At 38.5% G+C, this 25,360-nt stretch overlaps 2 protein-coding genes across 5 annotated transcripts; both read left to right on the top strand.

Moving 5' to 3' along the window:
• Positions 1-989: 989 nt before the first annotated feature.
• On the top strand, positions 990-11,301 carry LOC139966993 (uncharacterized). 3 transcript variants are annotated; one of them, XM_071970548.1, is made up of 8 exons: positions 990-1,282; positions 3,662-3,879; positions 4,767-4,852; positions 6,031-6,232; positions 7,089-7,234; positions 7,706-7,844; positions 9,008-9,090; positions 9,359-11,301. In XM_071970548.1, exons 2-8 carry the CDS (start codon positions 3,758-3,760, stop codon positions 10,522-10,524), a joined length of 1,944 nt encoding a protein of 647 aa, XP_071826649.1. In that variant the 5' UTR covers positions 990-1,282; positions 3,662-3,757; the 3' UTR covers positions 10,525-11,301. The 3 variants fall into 3 exon arrangements, with proteins under 3 accessions (XP_071826649.1, XP_071826648.1, XP_071826647.1); XM_071970547.1 differs by having other exon boundaries at positions 991-1,277; positions 7,089-7,249; XM_071970546.1 differs by having other exon boundaries at positions 991-1,282; positions 7,089-7,249.
• A 1,081-nt stretch (positions 11,302-12,382) lies between these two features.
• Positions 12,383-25,189, top strand: LOC139966991 (uncharacterized). 2 transcript variants are annotated; one of them, XM_071970545.1, is made up of 9 exons: positions 12,383-12,654; positions 12,753-12,770; positions 14,494-14,659; positions 15,938-16,041; positions 18,304-18,520; positions 18,832-18,992; positions 19,712-19,859; positions 20,310-20,386; positions 22,014-25,189. In XM_071970545.1, the coding sequence occupies exons 3-9, from the start codon at positions 14,529-14,531 to the stop codon at positions 23,609-23,611; spliced, it is 2,436 nt and encodes an 811-aa protein (XP_071826646.1). In that variant the 5' UTR covers positions 12,383-12,654; positions 12,753-12,770; positions 14,494-14,528; the 3' UTR covers positions 23,612-25,189. The 2 variants fall into 2 exon arrangements, with proteins under 2 accessions (XP_071826646.1, XP_071826645.1); XM_071970544.1 differs by lacking the exons at positions 12,383-12,654; positions 12,753-12,770 and adding an exon at positions 12,777-13,147.
• The last annotated feature ends 171 nt before the right edge of the window (positions 25,190-25,360 follow it).

Below are 25,360 nucleotides of genomic sequence, written 5' to 3'. Positions count from 1 at the left end.
GTAATGGTACAATGATGATACAGTAATCCTACAGTAATGGTACAACAATGCTACAATAACCCTACAGTAATGGTACAATAATGCTACAGTAACCCTACAGTAATGGTACAATAATGCTACAGTAACCCTACAGTAATGGTACAATAATGATACAGTAACCCTACATTAATGGTACAATAATGCTACAGTAACCCTACAGTAATGGTACAATAATGATACAGTAACCCTACAGTAATGGTACAATAATGATTCAGTAACCCTTCAGTAATGGTAGAATAAACTACAGTACAGTAACTGCACAGTAATGGTACAATAATGCTACAGTAATGGTACAACAATGATACAGTAACCCTACAGTATTGGTACAATAATGCTGAAGTTACCCTACAGTAATGGCACAATAATGATACAGTAACCCTACAGTAATGGTACAATAATGATTCAGTAACCCTTCAGTAATGGTAGAATAAACTACAGTACAGTAACTGCACAGTAATGGTACAATAATGCTACAGTAATGGTACAATAATGATACAGTAACCCTGCAGTAATGGTACAATAATGCTACAGTTACCCTACAGTCTTGGTACAATAATGCTTCAGTTCCCTATACAGTAATGCCTCAGTAATGCTACACTTCTCTTTTGCAGTAAACCTGTAATGAAACGACCGGCCACTAAAGACTGAATTACTTTTTCTGACCTACAATGAAATGTTTCGACTTGTGACATAGTAATTTAACTTCAGGGATGTAACACCAAACAGAAAATACCATTTATTAAATTTCATGTTTACCTAGCATTTTAAAATATTACTCTATCAAACGTCGTAAAAACAATTAAATTACAACCAAAATATGAGTATATAGGAAACAATGAGTAGGAATCACTCCAAAAGTTTGAAGGTCTGCGAAGGCGTTTAGTGCTATTCACATGTGCTTACTTAACTATATAAAGCAAGCGTACACCAACACAGAGTGCATCTACACTCTCTCATTCGTCTTAATCTAATACCAATTGAGGGACTGTTTTCGGTGGAAAACGCTACAGACAGGAAAATTTGACTTCCGTTGGGCCAGCAACTTGCACATTCATTTATTACGATCACTTGTAACGCAAAGGCCACGTTTGTTGAACAGGATACAGCCCAGTGACTTATAACTTGGCATAGACAACACGCAGTATTTAGTTTATCTGGAATAATTCCTGGTGTGCAACAAGTTCAGGAGTTAGGATAACCTAGGATTGTTATCAGCAGGGTGCTCATGTCCACCAACGGTAAGGTTAGTTATTTCTAGAGTATATATTTTTTTAAATATACATCCTATTCGTTTTACTGACATATTCTACATTTATTCTAATGTTTTGTATTGTTCGTTTTCTATTGTGTGCATGCGCGTAGTGGGAGAATAAGGAACAATATTTACCATACAGTCGAGTATGTTTAGCATGGGTTATATTTGATAGGTCAAAGCATGGACTTTCGTAGGCTACATTATAATCGATAATTGGGGGGGGGGGGTGGGATAACTAATGTTTAATTAACTTTTTAAAATGTTAAATTATTACAACTGATGCCTAGGCCTATCTTGTTTAGCAGTTCTACCAAATTTAACCAACGGCTTTCGTTGAACGAAGTATCGTCATCAGTGACAATTACATGTTGTATATACATATGAAATGTATATTGTAATAATATAGATGTATTATTTTCTAAGTGTGACACATTTGTGTTGCACCAAGAATGGGGAAGTTTGCCAACTTATTATCAGGATACCACGTGGTATTAATTATATATTTTTGATGGCAAAAATATCTTCTCACTATAGATGACAGGTCAAGGTAATATTAGACGAAAACAAACACAAGTTTAACAAACGTGTCAGATAGCTAATGAGTTCTTCTCACTATTCATGACTTAGCAGATTATTGAAGACGCGCACTAAGTTTGAATATATATATATATATATATATATATATATATATATATATATATATATATATATATCCAGGACAGTGAAAAAACTTCCAGCCTCCACCGGGTTTCGAACCCGGGCCTCCCGCTTTATATGCGGACACCCTTACCACTAAAGGCTATAGACGCTGACTGTATGTCCAGAGGTTCGAACCGGTAACGAAGGTCGTAATTTCACTGTAGGCGTTTGTCACCTGTATCAAACAATACTAGTTCTGTTTTGGTGACATATTTGCCATACTCTAGAGATCAAACATGATTCTAACCAACTCGAAGTCATTTGTGATTCCTAAAGCTGGATCTCGAAAGAGATACTTTGAACAGAATGGAGGTAAACGACAAAGGCAAATGAATATATAATTGAAAACGTAATGAGAAGGAAAATCCAGAACCGTGAAAAAACTTCCAGCCTCCACCGGGATTCGAACCCGGGCCTCCCGCTTTATATGCGGACACCCTTACCACTAAAGGCTATAGACGCTGATTGTATGTCCAGAGGTTCGAAACCGGTAAGGAAGGTCGTAATTTCACTGTAGGCGTTTGTCACCTGTATCGAACAAAACTAGTTCTGTTTTGGTGACATATTTGTCTTACTCTAGAGATCAAACATGATTCTAACCAACTCGAAGTCATTTGTGATTCCTAAAGCCGGATCTCGAAAGAGATACTTTGAACAGACTTTAATTAATGAAATGGAGGTAAACGACAAAGGCAAATGAATATATAATTGAAAACGTAATGAGAAGGAAAATCCAGAACCGTGAAAAAACTTCCAGCCTCCACCGGGATTCGAACCCGGGCCTCCCGCTTTATATGCGGACACCCTTACCACTAAAGGCTATAGACGCTGATTGTATGTCCAGAGGTTCGAAACCTGTAAGGAAGGTCGTAATTTCACTGTAGGCGTTTGTCACCTGTATCGAACAAAACTAGTTCTGTTTTGGTGACATATTTGTCTTACTCTAGAGATCAAACATGATTCTAACCAACTCGAAGTCATTTGTGATTCCTAAAGCCGGATCTCGAAAGAGATACTTTGAACAGACTTTAATTAATGAAATGGAGGTAAACGACAAAGGCAAATGAATATATAATTGAAAACGTAATGAGAAGGAAAATCCAGAACCGTGAAAAAACTTCCAGCCTCCACCGGGATTCGAACCCGGGCCTCCCGCTTTATATGCGGACACCCTTACCACTAAAGGCTATAGACGCTGACTGTATGTCCAGAGGTTCGAAACCTGTAAGGAAGGTCGTAATTTCACTGTAGGCGTTTGTCACCTGTATCGAACAATACTAGTTCTGTTTTGGTGACATATTTGTCTTACTCTAGAGATCAAACATGATTCTAACCAACTCGAAGTCATTTGTGATTCCTAAAGCCGGATCTCGAAAGAGATACTTTGAACAGACTTTTGTTAATTAAATGGAGGTAAACGACAAATGCAAATGAATATATAATTGAAAACGTAATGAGAAGGGAAAATGTGGTCCTAATTCCGGGGAATCCCGTTTCCATTTACTATACCGTGGCTACCATATAAAAAGTACGTTGGACTTGTGGGTCAAGTGACAGTCATGAATTTGGAATTCAAATTCATTTCACTTTTCATTGTTTTGTTTGTCTTCTTGTGTTACTCATCCAAGCAGGAAAGACAATAATTTTCCAGCACTTTTTTCTCACCAGGAAATAAAACAGGCAAACTCATCATTGTTCCAATACGCCTACAGTCACGCGAAAAAATTAGGCTTAACTGAAACCAACACTAAACATTAAGCTGTGATGGGAACATCGAAGATGCTGACTCTCTTTTTCCTAGTTTCCGTCTTCGGGGTCATCAGTCATGGTCAAACTACGACGTCATTTCCGTCAATCTGTATCCCTCCTAACGTTATTTGTGATTGGTGAGAATAACCTCTGGAGACCATTCCTACCATTATATTCATTATTACAATTTTGTTAAGATGACGTATGGTAACTACCTGTTACATCTGCATTTCGAGCTAAATTTATAGCAATCTGGACAAACTCATTGAAACGGGGTACCTTATGTGAAGGAAATAGACACACCTTATAGGGCCCATAAGAGAAAGATGTGAGGTACCTTATGAAAGGAAAGAAATAGGTACCTTATGTAAACGAAAGAAATGAGGAACTTTTTGTAAAGGAAAGATATGAGTCATACCTCATGTAAAGGAAACATATGAGATACCTTATGTAAAGGAGAAAATATGGGTACCTTTAATGAAAGACAATATATGAGGTATCTACTTATAAACAGATATGAGGTTCCTTGTGTAAAGTATCGAAATATGAGGTACCAAAGGAAATATACGAGGTGCGTTATGGGGTTTGTAAATGTATTGCATCGATTTTCATGAGACAAGTTCTTGGGTTAACCCAACGGACTGTAATCGCATATAGGATATATAATTCTGTGGGAAAATTGCGCGGCTTCGCTTGAACGATACAACGTTACAAGCTTATGCAGAATGTAATGTTATGCATATTTAATATTGTATTCTCTCAGTTAATAGTCTAGGATAAAAACACCTTGGATTTGATATCACCAACATGTACCTACATGTCTTCACCATACGACTGCACTATCACATCTAACAGACATGCAAACATGAACCTCCCTAGATTCTCATCCATTCATGAGTTCACCCTACCACTTCACCTTTCTTTCTAATCCGTACATCTATTATGCATGAGAATTAATTCCTAAGAATAACTAATTTAATTTGGTTTACTCATTGTTCTTTCTCTGATTACTTGTTATTTACAGGGCAACCTGTCGCCAGGTTTGTTCATCGACTACATCGAGTGTTACACCTTTTGACACCTGTAATGAACAGCTCGAATCCGCTCGTGGTATGAATAAAATAAAAACAAAAAAAAACAACTCTGTAAATATCATAACAACGACTGGTGGCCTAGTAGACGCTGCCCCCCCCCCCTTCCACCGTCCCTTTCGCCAAACAACATGAAAATGTTTCACTAACATCGCACAGCGACATAAAATGTACGTTTCTATTTAACTGAAGTTAAAGTTGTTTTATTAGTTGTATCTGAAGATTCAAATATAGATTCTAGTTTGATTTTGAATGATATTTTTTAAGGTCATTCTATCAACGTGAATAAAGGGGAAATAGCAATAAGAAGCAGATGTTTATCTGCTTCTTATCCATCGCCGTGAAAATACGTCTTTGTGCACAAGACTGTTGCAGTAGTTATCAGTTTGAAAAAGGAAACAAAATAAATACAACAACATTATTACGCCACACATGGTAGATCAAAATCACATCCGGCCGAGTATACTATATCGTACAAATTTTGAGTAAGATGTGACTCCCACCGATTTGGATAAATGATTTCTAAATTTCAATCACAACAAACCAACTAACGAAACATCCATGTCTTCATTCAGACTGAAACATGATCGAAATTTGAGTATTAATATATCGATGGGGAAAAGTTTGCATGACATTATTATCCCAATATTTGTTGTCAATAAAAGGTTGTGTGCGTGTGTGTACTTATTTTGTATTATGAATTTGAATGTGGACTTGAATTGGAATGTGGACTTGAATGAGGACTTGAATTGGACAAAGGAATTCCAAGGCCTCATATGACATTTCAAAAGAATCACCACGTCCGTATGGCAAGCTGTTTTACTTTTTATTCGATATTTGTTGATATCACCTATTAATTGCTGATATCATCAAATGATTTGATGATATCAGCAATTAATAGGTGATATCACCAAATGAATTCGTGATATCACCAAATAATTGTTGTGATCATCAAATATCAAACAAAGAGTAAATCGGCTTGCCATACGTTCTCAGAAGATTTCTATTGTTAAGAGAATTTGTAAGGTTAGGATATGCGGATTTGACAAAAAAGAAACCAAAAAAATAATAATGGGGTCCTCGGTCTTAATGTAAAACACATATGTGTGTGAGTGGGTGGGTGTGTGTGTGGGTGTATGTTTGTTAGCTCAATTATTATCACCAGCACAATTGTGGGTTTTTTCTTTGCCGTTTCAGTTTCGTATAGATGCAATTCTTCAATTGGGTGCATAATATGGGACAACGTTAAATCAGATTCCAAACGGAACAAATGTCCAGGTTCCAGTAAAGATAAACCGATAATGATGAACCATACGAAACTCTGCTGGGAGGACTCTTGTATGGAATTAATGGACTACTGCTATGGTCATGGATATTCACAATGCGCATGGCCTCCTTCGTAAGATGCTTTCTTCACTATTCTGCAGTTTTGTTTTACCAAACACATACATATAGGTCATTTCTCCCACGGATGAAAAACTTGGCAGATGTTTTTATAAAAACAAAATATTATTGATTTGGTTATAATTACCAAAAAACGACTTGTCTACTTTTTCTCTAACAATGTTAGCAAACTTCGTAAACGTTTAGAGTGACCTTCCTGATATGATTCTCCCCTGCAATATGCCCCTCCTCCCCCCACCCCAACCCCCAAACCCCACACCAACAACCATCTATACTGTATATCAAGGTATTGGGGGAGGGGTGCTTCCACTGTCTTTGGGCGATTCCTATAGATGAAATCTCACCGTCATCATATAGACACAATTGACGTGACCTCAGCTCGAGGGTATTAAACTTTCGCCTGATATCTCCAAACTATTTGCCGCAAATACTATTACGTTAGGCTATGATATACCGTGTCCTCTCCTACGTTCCTCCAGAAAGAAAAGGTTCTTGTGTAAGAAGTCTATGCACCCTTATCTTAAAGATACCCACGTCCCGTCTTAAGTTTATCCAACACTGTCGCCGTAATCCGTAGCAGTCAGTTTGGGCTTTGAAACTTAAATAGATGGCCATAATGTATCATAATTTTAAAATCTAACCATACCGATGTCTTAACAGTCAAAGTAAGACGCCACATCAACTGCCCAACCTCACTTTGTTCGTATCCCATGACATCAGAATGCCTTCAGGCTTTTGCGAAATCACATGCATGTAGGTTTTTGCAACATCAGTTAATATCACACATTCTGGAGTTCTAAATTATTTTGAAATAATGCCATTATTTCATTTGATTTGTAATTTCTCCTTAGATTGGCTTCCACCATAGGATTGAATACGTCGCCCTCACCACTTGACTCCACCGACATGATCTCTGGTACTTTAGACGTAGATGGGGTACTCCAGAAGAGGAAAGGTCAATACCTTACGACAGAAGGTTATGCAACGACAGGCTTTGGTAATGAAAAATTAAGTAAGCAATCACCACAGAGTTTAATTAGACCGTTAATTTCCGTATCGATGTAGTTTTCAGCATGCAATGTATACTATTAACCAGAAATTCTTATAACCTCATTTTTGAAGAAAGGGCTTTAATTTGACACAAAAACTGGTAGATGTGGTAAACATGTTAACACTTACATGACACTTTACCTACTTGTTTTCAGAGTGTTTCTTGTTGTTGTTTTTGTGGTGTGGGAATATCTTTAACGATAACTACATGTTTGTAACATTGTCTTCATTCAGTGGTGTGCACAGGATTCGCGAAGGTGTAAGAGGGATGGATGGAGCGATTACCCCCCCCCCTCCCCACACCCCTGACTTATTTAGGTAGGGTCTGAACTTTTATATAGAGGGGGCAGGAGGGGACTCACATGTAGAAAGATAAACATTCTATAATATCTCTCCTTCAATCTTATCCACTATCCAGAACTGATAGATTCATTGGCTATGGCTATCGGAGTTGCGGTTGGAGCTTTCCTTGTTACTCTACTTGTTGCGATATTCTGCTTGTGCTTGACCCGACGAAGACGGAGGAAACGAGCCCTAAGGTCCCCTTACATTGAAGAGTAAGTTCAATTATGTGTGTGCTTTCTATACAACGCATTCCGACCAGGCGCATAGCCAGGAATTTGTCTAGGGAGGGGCGAACCTGTAGGCAAACTATCAGAGCCATAGATTCTGCCTTGAAAAGTATCTAGGTGTATCGCCACCATGAGTTGGCGCTACGCGTACAAGAAAAATTTGGCTAAAAATGCCTCCCAGATCGCTGGAAATGGCACTTCCCAGGCCTTGTAAGTTGCATCTAAGCTTGAAATTACTAGCGATATCATAAAAACATACAAACAAAATATACTAAAGGGGAGGGGCGGTGTCCCCCTTCGCCCCCCCCCCCATGGCTACGCGCCTGATACCGACCGCCACAAGCCTCGGTTGAACATGGAGGTAAAAACTATGTTTTTACCTCCATGGGTTGAAGTAGAGTGATAAAGACGCAACCAAACAAACAATACTCAAAGACACACTGAAAGACTGCTGAACGCACCACTGAAAGACTGTTGAACGCACCACTGAAAGACTGTTGAACGCACCACTGAAAGACTGTTGAACGCACCACTGAAAGACTGCTGAACGCACCACTGAAAGACTGCTGAACGCACCACTGAAAGACTGCTGAACGCACCACTGAAAGTGAGTGACTAACGCGGAATGTACGACTGTTTTCCTTCTGTTAACGATGGGTCCTCGTTTAGGTCACATGCAAAATTATTTCCCTATGATCGGGTTACGTTAAAATTGGACATGCAGTTGTACTCGTTAGCCGACACACACACACCACACACCCACACACAGCACGACTATCGATAAATGCCATTTGAGCGGACACAACATATTGGTTCGGCCTTCCGGAAACTTAGCTAAGTCTTGATTATTTGTAGCCATAAACACACTGAGTTTAACTGTTCAAGTCTGTGACGTTGGGTCGACTTCAGTGTGGGCTGTGTATATGGTCGGCTTAACGGTACTATATTGCTACCTCTCATCCAAGTAATCAATGTCTTTGAAGAGAGACCATGCAAACAGTATATGTCATACGTGATTCCAGTATATCCTGTTTCATATAGGATCTCGTTACCTCCAACAGCTCTCCTTCACGTTTATTTGCTGTGTATGTCCTGGTTAAATTCAATTAATAAAACTAATCATTCCCCCCTTTCTCTTCCTGTGCTAGATTTCCAATGAATCAAATACCTGTCTATCAAGCTGTTGGACCTGCATTGCCACCAAACCATCCAACACTAAGGATGGGAGTAGGTAAGTATAGGCATCCGTATACAAGCAACATGTATAGTAGACTGTCCATTTTATGATCAAGTCTTCGGTTTGCTGTCTTAGTTCCGGTAAAGATTTATGTGCCGATCGTAATTCGTCCTTCAAGCGAACGTTTCAAATTAAAGTACTATATAGAGTGTAGAGCAGAGACATACAGCATACAGGGGGGGGGGGGCGTGGGGAAAGACGCAACAAATTCACTGTTAACTTGAATATGAAGCTAATGTAAATATTTGTCTTTCTTACGTAGGTTCAACATCCATGGATGTCGGGACATATCAACCCATCTTGCCTGAGACGGACAGAACCAAAACCACTCTCGGTGTGTCACAAGTAGACGATACCACGTCAACCGAAGGCAAAAACCAAAGTGGACACCAGCTCTCTCAGAAATACCAGAAGGATACAAAGAGAAGCAATTCTCTTGTCATGGTTAAAGACTATCAAACTATCAATAAGTCCTACACTGAATTATCTTCCGGCGACTCAACCACAGCGGTGCAGGGACCTGCTTACGCTGTGCTAGAAGAGGGGGATACAGACCCTACTCATCAGGCAAAAACCGAAGGAACGGACACAGATGTTGTAGATAACAATTACACGGCATTAAATGTAGAGACCATGACTGATAATGAAGAAGCGCCGCCACAGGATGGAAAAGACGTCGAAAGAGGTGAAGTGCGCCATGAATTAAACGAGGACCTTGTTATGAACGTGCCCAATGGAATCGCTACAGACGGCGTTGAAAGTACTCGTCCAAAGCAATTAGAACTAGAGACGGAACCTTTCCGGCTTAAATTTACTGAAGTGGATACGAAGACGGAATATGACAGAGGCAGCAGCACGTTGCGTGCTGGGGAGCAACTCCAATCCGAAGAGAGGCAAGCCAACGACGACCGAAACGTAATGACCTTTCCAAGGCAGAGAGGGCAGTCACATCATGGAGTGAGCCCAGTGCAAACTGGAGCAGAGACACCATCGAAATTCTCATTTAGATCGCTTAGGCTTGGAAGTAAGAAGAAAATGAAGAAGTCCAGGAAAAAGAAAGGATCGATAGAGGGAGAACTCTGCCTAGATGTGAAGATAAGTTCCCCATCTCCAACTGAGGAAACAGCGCCATCTATTTTTAGCGCTGCTGTTCCCTTGGAGCAGGTGGAAATAAAGAAAATGCAACCTCAGGAACAAGTCGAAACAGAGACCCTTCAACCCCCTAGAACTCTCCAACCTCTCTCAAAATCCCAAGAGGCACTTTTTGACGATGCCTTCGAAGAACCATTTCGAAACAGAAGCTGTAGTCAACCAATGAAACAAACCTTCTCACCGACACTTTCAAAGGAGTACGCTGAGATACGAGAAAGTTGGGGCGCCACCTATGTACAAAACTTTAAAGTTATAGCAGAATCTAAACAGGAGTAATCCACTTGGAAAGGATTACTGAGGTGAAAGTTTACCACTTTTTTTTGGAACTTATCAACATTACTATCAAGAAGACTTTAAATGTTTCGTGTCGATAGTTGGAACGAAGTGGATTGGTTGTTGTAACTATGCACGTTGAAGGCGGCTAGAACTGTTACTGTTTCTTATTATATGTCACAATAGTGCAAGAGGATCGGACCCGCTCTACGGAAACAAAAATGTTGAAGCCCCAAAAGAGCTTATTTCGTTTAGAAATATTCTTCTTTCAAACTTTACGGAGTACGTTACATATATATTAATTTATCAAATGATTTGTCTAAATTGAACCCATTGTATTATCTGAGCAACAAAAACGCTTAACTTAAAGCAAATATTTTTCATTCTGTAAAAGTATGTTGGTTGCTTGACCACACAGGAAGATCTTCATGTAGGAGCTACCACACAGTCCGGTACTGCAACAGACTAATGTAACTTGCATTCCACAATTGAAATGGAACAATATACATAATACAGGTGTTTAACGTCGTACCTGCTTAGCCACGTTACGATTATAACATCTAAGTCTCCTTAAGATTAATACACTAAGTCCCCTGAATGCTAAGGCATCAATCCTCTTGGTGCAGTAAGACACTTTACAATACTGAGGCAGTCAGTCGTCGAACACATCTTGTACAGTAAACATTTATTAAATAAGAACCCGATTTGGGGGCGTTCTTTCAGTTTTCACAAACGATGTAAAGCCGTTGTGAAGATCGTAAATATATATAGTTCGATGTAGGGCTAATGTAATTTTGTTGTTTTTTATTTCGAGCAAAAATCCTCGTAACCCCCCCCCCCCCCCTTTCCCACCCCACCCCAACAGAAAGGAAGGTGAATGTCAAGTCATTTAATTGAAAATGATCAATTTAATATTTGTATGCCAGAAGTAGCCCTACTGAAACAGTTACAAAGCTGGCCGGCCGGCTTGAAGAAAACCTAGTAAAACGTTTCTGAGGATGTGCAACACATCCCGACAGCTGTTAGCAGTTCCACCCACCCCCACCCCAATCTCACCCTGTCAAAAGACACCAGAAACGTAACAACCACAGAAACCACAACCACAGAAACGAAAATAAGGTAACATTTCTTTTGCTCAGAGATAAGCGATGAGAATGACCTGATGGACGCATGCAAGGAGGGAATGAGATGAAAAGGGAATAATATTGAAAAGTTTTAGCAAAAAAATGTCTTGATAGCTAAACGTGGGAAGCAAAAACTACTGGTGAGGGTGTGAGGGCAGCCTGCACGATAACTGTTGACCATTTGAGTATAGGAAGGTGGGAAAGTGCACAAGTAGAGAGGAGACAGGTAGGTATCTTTGCTTTTAAATGCCAGGATGCCCCATTTCTACAGAATGATGATCCTTAATTCATTCCTAAACACCTGTAATAAACGCACGCGATTTCAACTACCGTAAAGTTTGTTCGTTTACATTACCACTGTTACTCAATGGTGTAAAAACAAACGCTACTGTGGGACAAGAAAAGAGTTAATTTAAAATCAGGGAAAATTTTGTAGGCAAGAAATAATATTTACACCATATCCAAAATTATTGATTTATTTTTATTGTTATTATTATTATTGATTTATTTATTTCTTCTAGTGAGTTTAAAGATACACCCAAAAAGACCACACAAAAAATATCGTTGTGGGAATTCAGGAAACTGTTAGTCATAGGAATCGAGAATTTCCTTAACAAGTCCTGCAATTTTGCAAAAGGGACTTATTCGTGGCTACTGAAGAAATGGGGAAGTGACGTCATCATGGGGGGATCTGATTGCCAAGTTAACAGATATGGAGCTTTGAGCAATGAAAAGCTCATTTAAAAACAAGAAGCTCTCTCAATAAACAAGCTGTAAACGTTTTACGTTCAGTGTTATCGCCAATAGGAGGAACTTTGAGAAATTGGATTACTTCCGGTGGTGGGTCACCTTTGCACATCATTGACGAACCACGTTCACTTGTCATTGGTAATTGGTATTTCAATGGAAGGTTGTTCGGTCAAAAACAACAGGATGTTATCGATGGGCGGTTGTATTATCTAATGGCATGACTCGGAATTTTTTCTTTTTGGAATCGTTCTTGCTGATATTTTGTTTTCATGAAACAAGTGCATCCCGGTAAATGTTTTTTACCAAAAATCAAACTACAACAAAACCGCTGTCTTTTTACTTCCATAGAGAAATATAAGGGACCATATACCACAGGTAAAGTATACAGACAGGTATATACAAGAAGGTGATACAGGTTGTCGCTTTACAGAAAACTCTCTAAAGTGCATAACACTGTCATATCATTTAAAAGTACAGTTCATGTGTTTCAGATAGAATCCGTGAAGTACGTACAGTGCGTGCACAGAGCTCAGTTGGATGCCATGCACGCAACGGACACGATCTCGAAATAGAGAGCAGTACATGGATTACCACAACAAAAGGAGAACGTCATACCTGTCAAGAATTAATCAACTTTGATATTATCTTCGTTGTTGTTCTATAATTTATTATTTATTAGTTTCCTCTCTGGGATTAGTTAAGCTGCAGAATATTTGTGTTTCGTTATTACGAATGAGCTCTGTTTACTACTGGTGAGTACGTACATATTTGTGTTCGGGTTCTTTCTTGACTCTTTCCTTATATTTATGTGGCCGTGATGAAAATCTCACACCCGGTCAGTTCTAGACAAGTAAGAGCGAGTGGGGGTACAGTTGTTGTGAGGAGACAGGTATGAGAGGAGAGAAAATACATAATGTGTTCGATTGTAATTGTTGATTCGTTCTTCATATGAAACCGAACACACAAACTAAGCATAGAGGTAACCGAATAACCAACAACATTCATTCTAGCCTACAGTAGTGTGATAGAAAGCTTTGCCATGAACAAAACAAAACAAGAATGTAGGCCTATTTAGTTCATTTCGGGATATCGAGGATTAACGTTCCATATTTGCGGTTTTTAATCACCAAGTTTCATTTTCCCACAAGATTAATTCAAGTACCGCAACTAATACAGTCCTGCACAGTTCACTCAGCATTACTGCAGTTCACTCAGCCCTACTGGCAAATAAAATGTGCCCCTTTGATGAAGAACTGTCTTTTGGATATCTTAAGCCTTTGTTAATTTCATATTTTATTTGAATTATTCACCTGAACCATAATAGTTTCGATAGCATACTAACATATGTATTTAAGTGATATGGCCGGTGTGTGTCGGTTTATAGCATAACGAGTGGTGGTTGTGGAATGAGAAAGTGCCCCCCCCCCTGATGTTGTGCCCCCCACTGTTTGAAGCTTCTTACTCTCCTGTGTATATATATGTGTGTGTGTATATATATATATATATATATATATATATATATATATATATATATATATATATATATATATATACATATATATATATATATATATATATATATATATATATATATATATATATATATATATATATAAATGAAAATCGTAATGAGTTGGAAAATCAAGAACAGTGAAAAAACTTTCAGCCTCCACCGGGATTCGAACCACGGGCCTTCCGCTCTGTACATATAGCTACAAACTGTGTGATGTAACGACCGAGGTTTTCTTAACTGCTCATTTGGTTTACTATCTTTGTCCCTTTCATTGAAATACAACGCGTATCCCTGTTCCATAATATATCATAGCTCTGTACTATTCTTGGATTCCCTTGCGTTACGTTAAACCTCGATGTGGACACGGTATATATAACACGTGACCTTTAGTTGATACAATGATCAACCTATCGTACTGGTAGTCCGTTTGTAGCCCAAACATTGTTCTGTACTATCAGAAAACATTGCATACTGTACTATCCTAAGCTAGGAAGGTACTGAATGCCAAGTCAAGCATTATATGATACCCTAAATATTAAATAATTTTGTTGTTTTGTTTTTGATTTCTCATCAATACACACACAGGGGGTAAAACTACTTCCGGTAGCGGATGACCTTTCATGATGGAATATAAACACATGTTCACCACCGGCAGTCTACTGGCCTTCCTAATTGCAACTGCAGTAACAGCTAACAGTAACATCAACGACAAAACTGCCTATTATCGCTCCCTAGGAAAACTGTGTGGCTGGTGAGTTGTCTAATCCTAAGTTGAATAATCATGCTTTATTTTATATCAACAGCTAGTTGGGACAATTTCCTAATGCTAATACCTCTCTTCTTAACTGTACTCCAATATCATGCTCTCAAAGCACTGGTATTGCCAGTGCAAACAGTTCCTTACTTTAATCTGATAGAAACATGATATTCATACTGCTCGTACTGACAATGCGAGTGCCCTGAAGCGGGACATGACAGTACAGTATAGAAAAAAATGTCCCAACTGGGTGATATCGATAAAGTTGTTTTTTTTTCCGGAGGTCAGTGTCGAGGGGAAGGGGTTTTGTGTGTGGGCCAAACATTCGAATGAGCTGAAATTGGCAACAAAATAGTTATTTCTAACATCTCTGGAGGCAAACCATCACAAAATCGCATGCACCAAAGTTATGCAACAACCTAACCGTGAATTACTGAGCAATTTAGTACCCAAAGAGGCCATTTTTTACCGGTCCACACTGGTATGCACATCAACTTAACATACCCTATTACCAACTAATCATTACTTTCACTTTGGGTTATTCCTATATAGAGAGACTTTCAAGACGTTAAGTTTCATGACAAATATTCCAATAACTGAAATTAAGAACGTCTTTATACCCACATAATTTAACAATCGTGACAAACATATTGACTGGTTTCAAAGTCGATTGCTTAAAACAAAAAATTGCTGACAATTTTTTCTACATCTTTTGGTCAAAATTACACCCCGTAGCATTTTTGTTTTACGAAGATATGATTTTTCTTTTTCTTTATTTTTTTCTTCAATTTTGGTGATATTTTGCGAATGCAAAATGCTGGCAACAGCAGAGGGAGTGACGTCATCACGACAACTCAGCTGAACATAATTTTCGTTTTCCTAAATTACAATAGTTAACTCACTTATCCCCAGTGGAAAATAATATTCTCTGCAAAACAAAATTTTACCTTTTGATGAAATTCTAAAAAAAAACCTTTACAGAAAAGCAAGTATTCCAATGCTAGTACAGTATTTCAATGATAAAGCAACAACATTATAATACAGTATATGAAAGTAAAGCCTATTGTCTTTATGGTTTTGGCGTGCAATAGACGTCAAATATTTCACTATGCATTGCTCGATGTCAAATCCAAAAAATTAAAAAAATTATTTCTGTGGTAATTTTCAAAACTTTTGATTCCACGAGGAGTGCAATCATAAAATTAAAAAATATATTAAAAATTTAAAGTTTAAAATTTGCTTCAACTATTGCAGTCTTATGTTTTATCGCAGGGCTCATTGTCAAGACCTGTGTCAATATCGAGATGAAATTGTGTCTCCGCATGACTATTACAACAGCAGGTGCAGTGCATCCAGATACAATGAAGATGTGTGCGGTACGGTACAAAATATCTTGAGTTCTTTCCTATGGAATATTAACCATTCGATACATCTGAGCCGGTTTTGTTTCAGAAACCTCTTTTTTTTCTCCTTCTGTTGTACTTTCCGGCAAAACCTCTTCTTAATGTGCAATTTTTTAAGGCCGTGCGAGGTCGTGCGTCATCTAGCACTGATGACGTCAAACATTATGCGAGTGTTACCACTACATCGTGGGATTTTTTTGTATTATTTATTTTATTATATTTATTTGGGAGGAGGGGGGGGGGGTTCAAAGTGTAGTGTTTTTTAGTGTTTAGTGCCTACACAGTGAAGTTAGTACCGCTGGTGCACTAGTTGGCACTGTGCCATAGTCTCATTCTAGTTGCCACTGCGCCATGGTCTCATATGTTCTGATTGTCACTGCGCCATAGTGTCATATATTCTAGTTGTCACTGTGCCATGGTCTCATATGTTCTAGATGTCACTGCGCCATGGTCTCATATGCTCTGGTTGTCACTGTGCCATGGTCTCATAACTTTTTCTAGTTGTCTGACTGCGCCATGGTCTCAAATGTTCTGGTTGTCACCGCGCCATATTACCATATATTCTAGTTGTCACTGCTTCATGGTCTCATATATTCGAATACCAATGCATTTAACTGTTGTATTGGGCACAGCTTATCATATAACTAAATGTAAAGTAAGTACGTGGTTGAAGGACTCGGAAATGATCAATGTCTGCGGAAGTAATTGCTGACAGAGTTCAACTGATTAAATTGCATTATTTTACGTACACTTGTTTATCAGTGAGGTAGAACTGTTGCTAATGGAAGGCTACGGTAAAACCACATTGTTTTCCAACAGAGATAATACTATCAACTGATTTAATATCGGTAAAAAATAATATTCAAAAATACTTTCATGTAAGCCCTAGCCGCCCTCCCCCTCCCCGGTTATTAGCGTATATTGTATGTTGACATGTTCAAACGTCCCCAAGCCCATACTCCCCACCCCTCCCCCCTCCTCCACCTATCCTGAAAGGGACGTCTATAACACGTTTCTTGAACAAAATGCTTCAGGGGTCGATTGCAGTGTGAGCACGTAGTATGTACCATTTAGATATTATTCTGGAAAACATGACAAAGTCTTACCTCCTGTGCGGTTTTTCATAGCAGAGTAATCCGGATGTTTCCAAGGAAGTCAGCAGCCCATGGGCATTCGTTGTATCACGAACTGATCCATGACGAAACTTTAGTAATAATCCAGTTATGTTCCCAAATTAGTTTGACGGTGGTTTAAAGAAATGTTCCTCTCCAAATAAACATTTGTTATTGACGCGTTAATGTTGAGACAATGTAAAGGTAAGAAAGAGTTCCTTGAATCCTGTCGCTATACTGTAGATGTCAAAACGCGGCCATTTTAGATAATCCTTTTGTATATGGAAAACAACAACATCGCGGAAGGAAGCACACAGCTGGCCGTACACGCGCACGTACATTCATTGCTGCCTTTTGTTATTTAAAATTATTCATGTGCGGCCAGTTGGAACAATGGGACAATCCTAGTACTCTGTATCTAATACTCTGTTTATATTGCCCACCCATAAGATGCTTCAAAGCAGGTGTGTACAGACTATTGTGAAGAGTTCATACACTTTTTTCTTGTCAGATAGACGTGACCGCCTGGTTAACATCGTACCTATATCAAAATAAAACAAAACTGATAGCAAACTGCTTATCCACTAGGGGCCTGTGTAAGAGAATGGGTAAAATAAGAAGGCCCGACCTTTAGATTCTAGCAGGATTTTCTTCAGAGGCTGAAGAAGCTCCTGAAGAAGATCCTGCTAGGATCGAAACGTCGGGCCCTCTACTTTTACACATCACACATATGTAGTATTGAATCCCTTTCCAAGTGACTCTCGTGGTGAAGACGCAAACATTGTCATCATCATACGGTTACAGTCTCGATACAATGGGACTATGATATACGAATAGGGGTAACCCTGTTCGAACCCAAGGAAGATCTAGCATATTCTTTGTTCTGATGTACCATGGGAATTTTGGGGTTGTACGAAGGGTTACCCTGGGAATTTTGGGGTTGTACGAAGGGTTACCCTGGGAATTTTGGGGTTGTACGAAGGGTTTGGTGGTGGTTTTTGTGTATGTGTGTAGAAAACCTATTCTGGTATCTTCGGAAAAATATCTTTTAGCAATGGAAACAAAATGATAATCAAATTAATAAAGTAAATCATTTTTCTCTCTTTTTTCACTCCTGCAATAGAGGCGGATGTATGCAACGATGCTATTTGCATTACACACAGACCGTACTCAGAACGGCCCTGCCTAGCGAGTAGCAAGACACGAACAGTGTGTTACTCCCTCTACAGTAATGAGTCAACCAATAGGGTGCAGACACGCATTTGTTGGGACCAATCACAATGTATGGATCTGGTCAACTTTTGTAAGGGCCAGCGTAGCGTTTTATGTACTTCATACAGGTATTACCTCAGTTATTGTTTCTCTGTTATTAAGGATGTATATATATATATATATATATATATATATATATATATATATGAATATATATATATATATATATATATATATATATATATATATATATATATATATATATATATATATATATATATATATATATATATATATATCTATATATTTGAATATATCTATAAGAAGCTCATCACGCTTTTAACAACTTTGTCATTTTCTTTTGCTTTTTGAGACTTGTTTGATGCCATGCATCCAGTTTTGGTAAGAGGGGAACAAATATTTATTTTTGGTACCACAGTTCAGTGACGACTTTAGCTCCGGTTTGGACGCTAATACCCCAGGAAGTGACCGGTCCAACAGGTGCAACTAGAACGACCCCCCTGACCAGTAACTCCAAAAACTCCTCTGTGCTTTCAACAATTACGTCAAGTTATCCCGGAACACCTACTGCAGAAGCGAGTAAGTTAACATATCCCGTTGGCAGCTCTTTAAAATATACTAACCATAATTTAAACTATGATAATTCGGATACATCGTTTGCTTAAGTTAAAAGACAAAACTAATTAGAATATTAACATCAACTGGTAACGAAATGTTTCCCTAACGTTTTCCTTCATTTTCGTTTAAAAGTTTGTCAGACGCAAAAAATAGGGCCTATATACCAAATAGACTAAAGATATTTTCCAAACCAATCTTATACTGGTGGATGGTATCACCTTTTAGCATGGTATAACCGTTGTGACTCTACCATGGTAGTCCTGATTCTGTAATGGTTTGACTTTGTGATGGTCCGACTCTATATGTTTCTGACTCTACAATTTATTGTTGTTATCCTAGAATGTGAATGAGTCTATAGCGGGTCTATAGCACTCTCAAAGTATACCTGAAGATACTATACTGAATCAGTGAAGGCAGCCGCTTTTATCGGTGGGTGGGTGTATGCAAGTAAATTTATTGGTTGATGAGCGATTAACCAATTGTGTCCTTTAGTCGACTTTCTATAGCATACATTGCAGCCAATGCAGGTGACCATTTCAGATGTATAGCATTAATATAATCAACATCTTACTCAAAGTTATATGCACGTACATATCACTTACCCATGGTTTATTTGATTCAATTCAGTTTTTACTCGTGAAGCCCTTCAATATCTTTCAGTTCCGTCCTGCACATTTCAGATAAGAGTCGAGTATTCATTTCCGGGGCCGTCAGTGGGATATGCGCGGCAGCAATTCCAATGATCATCGCTGTGCTGATCTTTCTGTTCCTAAAAAGAAGGCACAGTAATCAGTTTCAAGTCAGCGATGCCAGTAAACGAAATGAGAGGTAAGCTAACTCCACGCATTCTAATATATTGAGGGCATTATTAACATAAAAAAATCGACCAAAATAACGGCAGGTCGATTATAACTGAGAATACTTGAATGATAATTGAAAGCCTTATGAAACAGTTCTGAAAGTGACTTTTGATCTGCATGTCGTGTCAAAGAGAGGACTTGTCCTAGTAATTAGTACCATCTTATTAGCATTCACCAAAGTATAGTCACCAATAGTGTCACTTTAATAGCCATGACGTAGTCATACACACAGAGACCCCACATGCGTCTCTATGACTAGGCATAATCTGTTCAGTGGATGATCGTTCGTGGTAAAAATTTATATATAACTGAATATATACATATTTAATAACGATCATGATATTATTACAGCGTAACATCTTTATTTAATTTCGAACTTAGGCATTGTTTTCCCCATTTTCTCTCTCTCTTTCGGTAGCTTGGAGATGATGGATGGCCCAGTGTATGCCAGTATTGGTCCAGAACTCCCTATGAGGCAAGGCAACCTGGTCCGAGGTAAGTTGTGACAATATACAGTTTATATGGAACGCCGGACAAAAGAAAACCAACAGATCATAGTGAAAGATTTAACCCCATATATACATCTCCAGCATAGGGCCTACATAATTCTAAACGGATCTGTGGATGATGCGAACTTAGCTATATTGTGTAGTGGTCTGTACACGATGAGAAACACATTTAACGCATCAGTTTAGAGCATAGGTATAGGCAAAGTTCGTCAAAGGGTCGGTTATGGCCCACGCTGAATTTTTCTGATTTTTCCGACCGTGTAGGTTTCAAGACTCTTTTAATGCGTCCCGCGGAACGTTAGCCGATAGCAAGTTATAATATGAACACTTGAAACTTTTCTATATAGTACCTTCACTTGTGATGTTATGGGCAATGCGCATGTAAATAAAATAATATTCGATTTAGCATCATTTTCACGTCCCGTGGATTGGATCCACAAGTTCCCTATGGTCCGTATAAGATCAATTTTGTGCCTACCGCTAGAACATGAGTACAACTGTTCAGAAATTTATCATATTAAATGAGATTATCTTCATTTAAAAGTAGTCACATACATGTTGACACCAGGGACGTATCATTAAAATATGGACATAGCTTTTAGAATACCATCACATTGGGCGGTTTGGGGTCTACGGCGTTCCGTGGTTTAATCATGTCTCTCATAAAATATTCTTGCAGGGGATTGTAATGTTTCCAATATGGCCACAATCATTTCCGAATACAAACAAATAATTCGTCCTTGGGATAATAATCCGAATGTTAGTTTCATAACACTGGCGCTGATTGGGATTACTAGAGTTAAAATTACCGACGGATGGTTTAGGACATTTTATTGCGGTGAAATGTCTAGCAGCTGGCTCAAATACATTTCAGTGTAGCACTATATGTGACATTAAAGAACGCAACACATTCAAGGGCGATTGTAGATTAAGATACAAAGTGAACGAATCCTCAAATATGCTATTTTCTTCTCCTTTCGCAGAAATACCTGCATGAACTCGTTCCTCAAATTGGTGGCTAGACTACAGTCTACCCCCCCACCCACCCCAACCCCACAAACACAAAATTGTAAAGAACAGGCCCTCGCTGAACTTGAAACTGCGTTCCTGCGTTGTATATAACTAATTTGATAGCCTTTAAGTCCGACACCAATGTTTATTTTGACATTGACTACTACGATTTTATGTTAAAGTTACCTGGTTAAAATACAAGAATTTAATAATCCCACTCTCCCACATTTGTGTTATTACTAAAAACGGTATACAAATGATGCATTTGAATAAAAATTTATCCACCTACCCACCCACTCAACAACCCACCCACCCACCACCCCACACAATCATGCTGTAAATTTCGATCCAAATCTCATTACCAATTGTTATGGCGGTGCCCTTTTTTTTGGTGTAAATTAATGATGAAAACATCAAGGCAATAAATGATCAGTATTTTGAGGAATTATTTATGACGTCATGGTGAACTAACCACGAAATTGTCTACGGTGATATAACCCTTGACACTTTCCTGGTTCATGGGTAGCAAACTCGCGAACAGTGCAGATGAACTTCTTTCCTAAGTATAAAATAGCCTGATCGATATTCCATTTTCTTTTCAGGTGACATCTCGTCCTCAGCCAGATCCCTTCATTGCTCAGCTCCGAGGCGAACGAATCTTTTAGGAAACTTGCAGAGAAACAAGAGTTTACCAGCTCTGGCATATGAAATCAGCAGCCTCCCTATGGAGAGGAATGATATACTGCGGACTATCTCAATGGCCAATAGGTTATCTGGCTTGAGTGAACCACCCTCCTCCCCGCTCTCCTCTAACCAATTGAGCAATCAATACACACCAGACAAAGCCTCCAAGAATAATCCAGAGAGTCCATGCACATCACCTCAAACGTCCGGCAAACAGTGGCATGGTGATACGACACGTCACATACCGTCCAAGAACGGAACGACAGCTTTGACTAACATAATATATGACGAGGCTATCCTTAGTGCCGGACCAATGTCAAAATATTCTGAAAGTGACGAGGGTCCAAATCAAGATGCTGACCCCAACAGGCTACGAAAAGCATCAGAAGGACAGGGGGAATGTAGACCATACACAACACTCGAAACGGATCCACACGTTACATTTCCAGAAGGGAAACATAGTGGACACGCTCAGTACGCAGATTTAGAGTTGGATAAATCGCTGGACGCATCAACCACGGCGTCTTACACTGTGCTCGTTACTGCAGGGGATGCTATGTCGATGGAGACCGGTCAAAGCGCATCGCTTGACAATAACAGTCAAAAGCATGTCACGGTCATAGATGGAACCAGGCAAACGCCCCAATATATGGAGCTGGATAAGGGTGGAGCTGGTGACCCTCCCATTAACGAGTACATGGGTATAGCTGAGAATACCCATCAGCAAACAAGTGCTTATATGGGTCTGGAAACGAACACAGCCAGGGAAACGAATCATTACTTGGGTATAGGAGATGGCCCCTCGGGAAGTTCAGAGGGGCTGGACTTGATGGGGAAGAAACACATCCCTATTAACGTTGCTAGTGGTGCCTATGCTGAGCTCAGTCTTTTAAATAGGGGTGATGAAACTCATGATGCTTATATGGGGTTAAATTCACCAGATTTACACGTACCTAGAAAAGCTTCTGAAGCATCGATAGTTTCTTATGTTGGCCTGGAAACAAATCTGAACTCTGGACCACCAGTTAAGAAACAACACGACCAGACGAACAAAAGAAAATTTTGGAAGAGCAAGAGTACCTTCCATAAGAGAAAAGAAACTACAAATGGGCTTGGTACAACATACGAAGGTTTGCAGACAAAATCGAAGAGATCATTTCTTTTCAGAAACAAAAAAAGTAAAAAACCTCCACCAGCGGGCAAGGAAAATGAAAGTGACATGTGTCTTGATTTGAATTTAAGCTCTCCACCTCCAACAGATGTAAACCCAGCACCTCAGTATTTTACACTGGAATTAGACCCCTCCAGCCACTCTAGAGGGAAGCAACAGGGATCAAGTTTTGTCAGCTCAGTACCGGAATACCAAGAACCAATAAGTGAAGATGATGAACCTTTTCGATTACGGAGTCAAAGTCAACCAACAAGACATGGTTATTCAACTGGACTCTCTGAAGACTATGAAACGATCACAGATGACTGGGGTCCTGCCAATTTTCAACGACAACCCCATAAATAATGAGAGATGTTAGCGTTGCAGACTCTCTAAAAGACTATGAAATGAACAAGACATCCCACAAATGATGGTGAATGAGAGATTTTAAATTTGCAGACTCTCTGAAGTCTATGAAATCATGATGGTTACTGCCATGGACATTCCGGTAGTAATCAATAATTAACATGAACTGTAAATTCTTTGACATTGTAGGGTACTTCTTAACCAGATTCATTTCAAGTTTATGACAAACTTGTTAAGCAAATCGATGTGAATAAAATCTTTTCAACACCAAGTCTATAATATCACCACGGGTCATCACCTTAGTTGTTAGGGGTAGTTGAAGTATCATTTGAAAATGACATTTAAATGAAATTCACAATAAAAAAAGAGAATACAATGGCAAGGTTAACATCAGTTTCATACATCTTCTGTAATATGTATATTATAAGCTTCTGTAAATTAAGCTGAATGATTTGGTATTCTTTCACACCAATTGTACTATACAAACAAATAAATCAAAACTTACAGTTATACAGCGATAAAATTAAGGCGATTTAAAACAAAATCTGGTGTACGTGTAAATTATATGGGTTTCATAACATAAATGTAACATATGTCAAATTACATGAAGACGAAAAAAACAAAATCTGCACAGAAAATTTTAAAAAGAGAATAATAATTATTATGAAGTACATGAAGAAGTACATGTCTGCAATTTTTATTTTACAGTCGACACGATTGAAATTGTAATCTTGATCTTTATTTAAGACTAACATATTCACATTTAAGAGTTACTTAGAAGCTGATCTTGCATTACCTCCACCATTGTATATACTTTTGTATTAACATATTTAGATACACAGTAATTACTATGAAGGTACTCGTCATCAAACCAGATTTATGCAGCTGATTTTATACACGTAATAAGAATCATGTTCCAAGGGGGAAAAAAATTGCATTTGAGGGCCACAACTGCAAGAAAAAAGTAAATATTAACATTTAAAGATAATTAGTAAATAAACCTACACCTTAAGTGATCATTCTCAATGAAAACTTTAAATAGTTTGATACTGGCATGCTGACAATACAGTCTAACGTAACACATAGAAATATATGACGTTTGAAATCAACGCAATACAAATCCTGGCCTGACTCTATGATGTGAAACAAACTAGATTTTCTTGAAACTGAGATTTAACCCATCTTCTGCGCTGTGAAATAATATGGACATTTGAAATATGAAACAAGGACAATGGTATAGTCTGGTCCTATGCTATTACTTATCCTCCGTGTAGACAACGTAACAGTGGTCACTTAGCTGTGACTTGTAAAAGCTTAGTACAGATATAACAAACCAAACAACAACATCACAGGTCATGATCATCCTATAGGCTTTGACATGACATGACTGGACATCTGGTCCTTTGCTATGACTTATCATCTATATGCAGTGCCTTATAACTTGTACACATTGTCTGTGACTTAAACCAAATGTTAAGAGTTTGTGAACAGACCAAATCAAAAGATCTTTGTCTACCTTTGACCTTTGGCTACCGTTTACATGCAGGTAATAAAGAAATGGCAAAATGACAGACTAATTCAACTATTAAATTAGATATAAAGAAAATCAATCCAAAATTAATATCGCAGATCATGGAGTCTGACTCAAAACATGTGACTGGACATAGCTATTAAGGAAATGATGTTAAACATTACAGAATAGTAACTTAAAAGGAAAGAATAACATCACAGGCAATAAATGTGAGTTAA

The sequence above is a fragment of the Apostichopus japonicus genome, chromosome 4, assembly GCF_037975245.1.
Source record: "Apostichopus japonicus isolate 1M-3 chromosome 4, ASM3797524v1, whole genome shotgun sequence".
Lineage (NCBI taxonomy): Eukaryota > Metazoa > Echinodermata > Holothuroidea > Aspidochirotida > Stichopodidae > Apostichopus > Apostichopus japonicus.
This window is presented reverse-complemented; position numbering and strand designations above follow the sequence as displayed.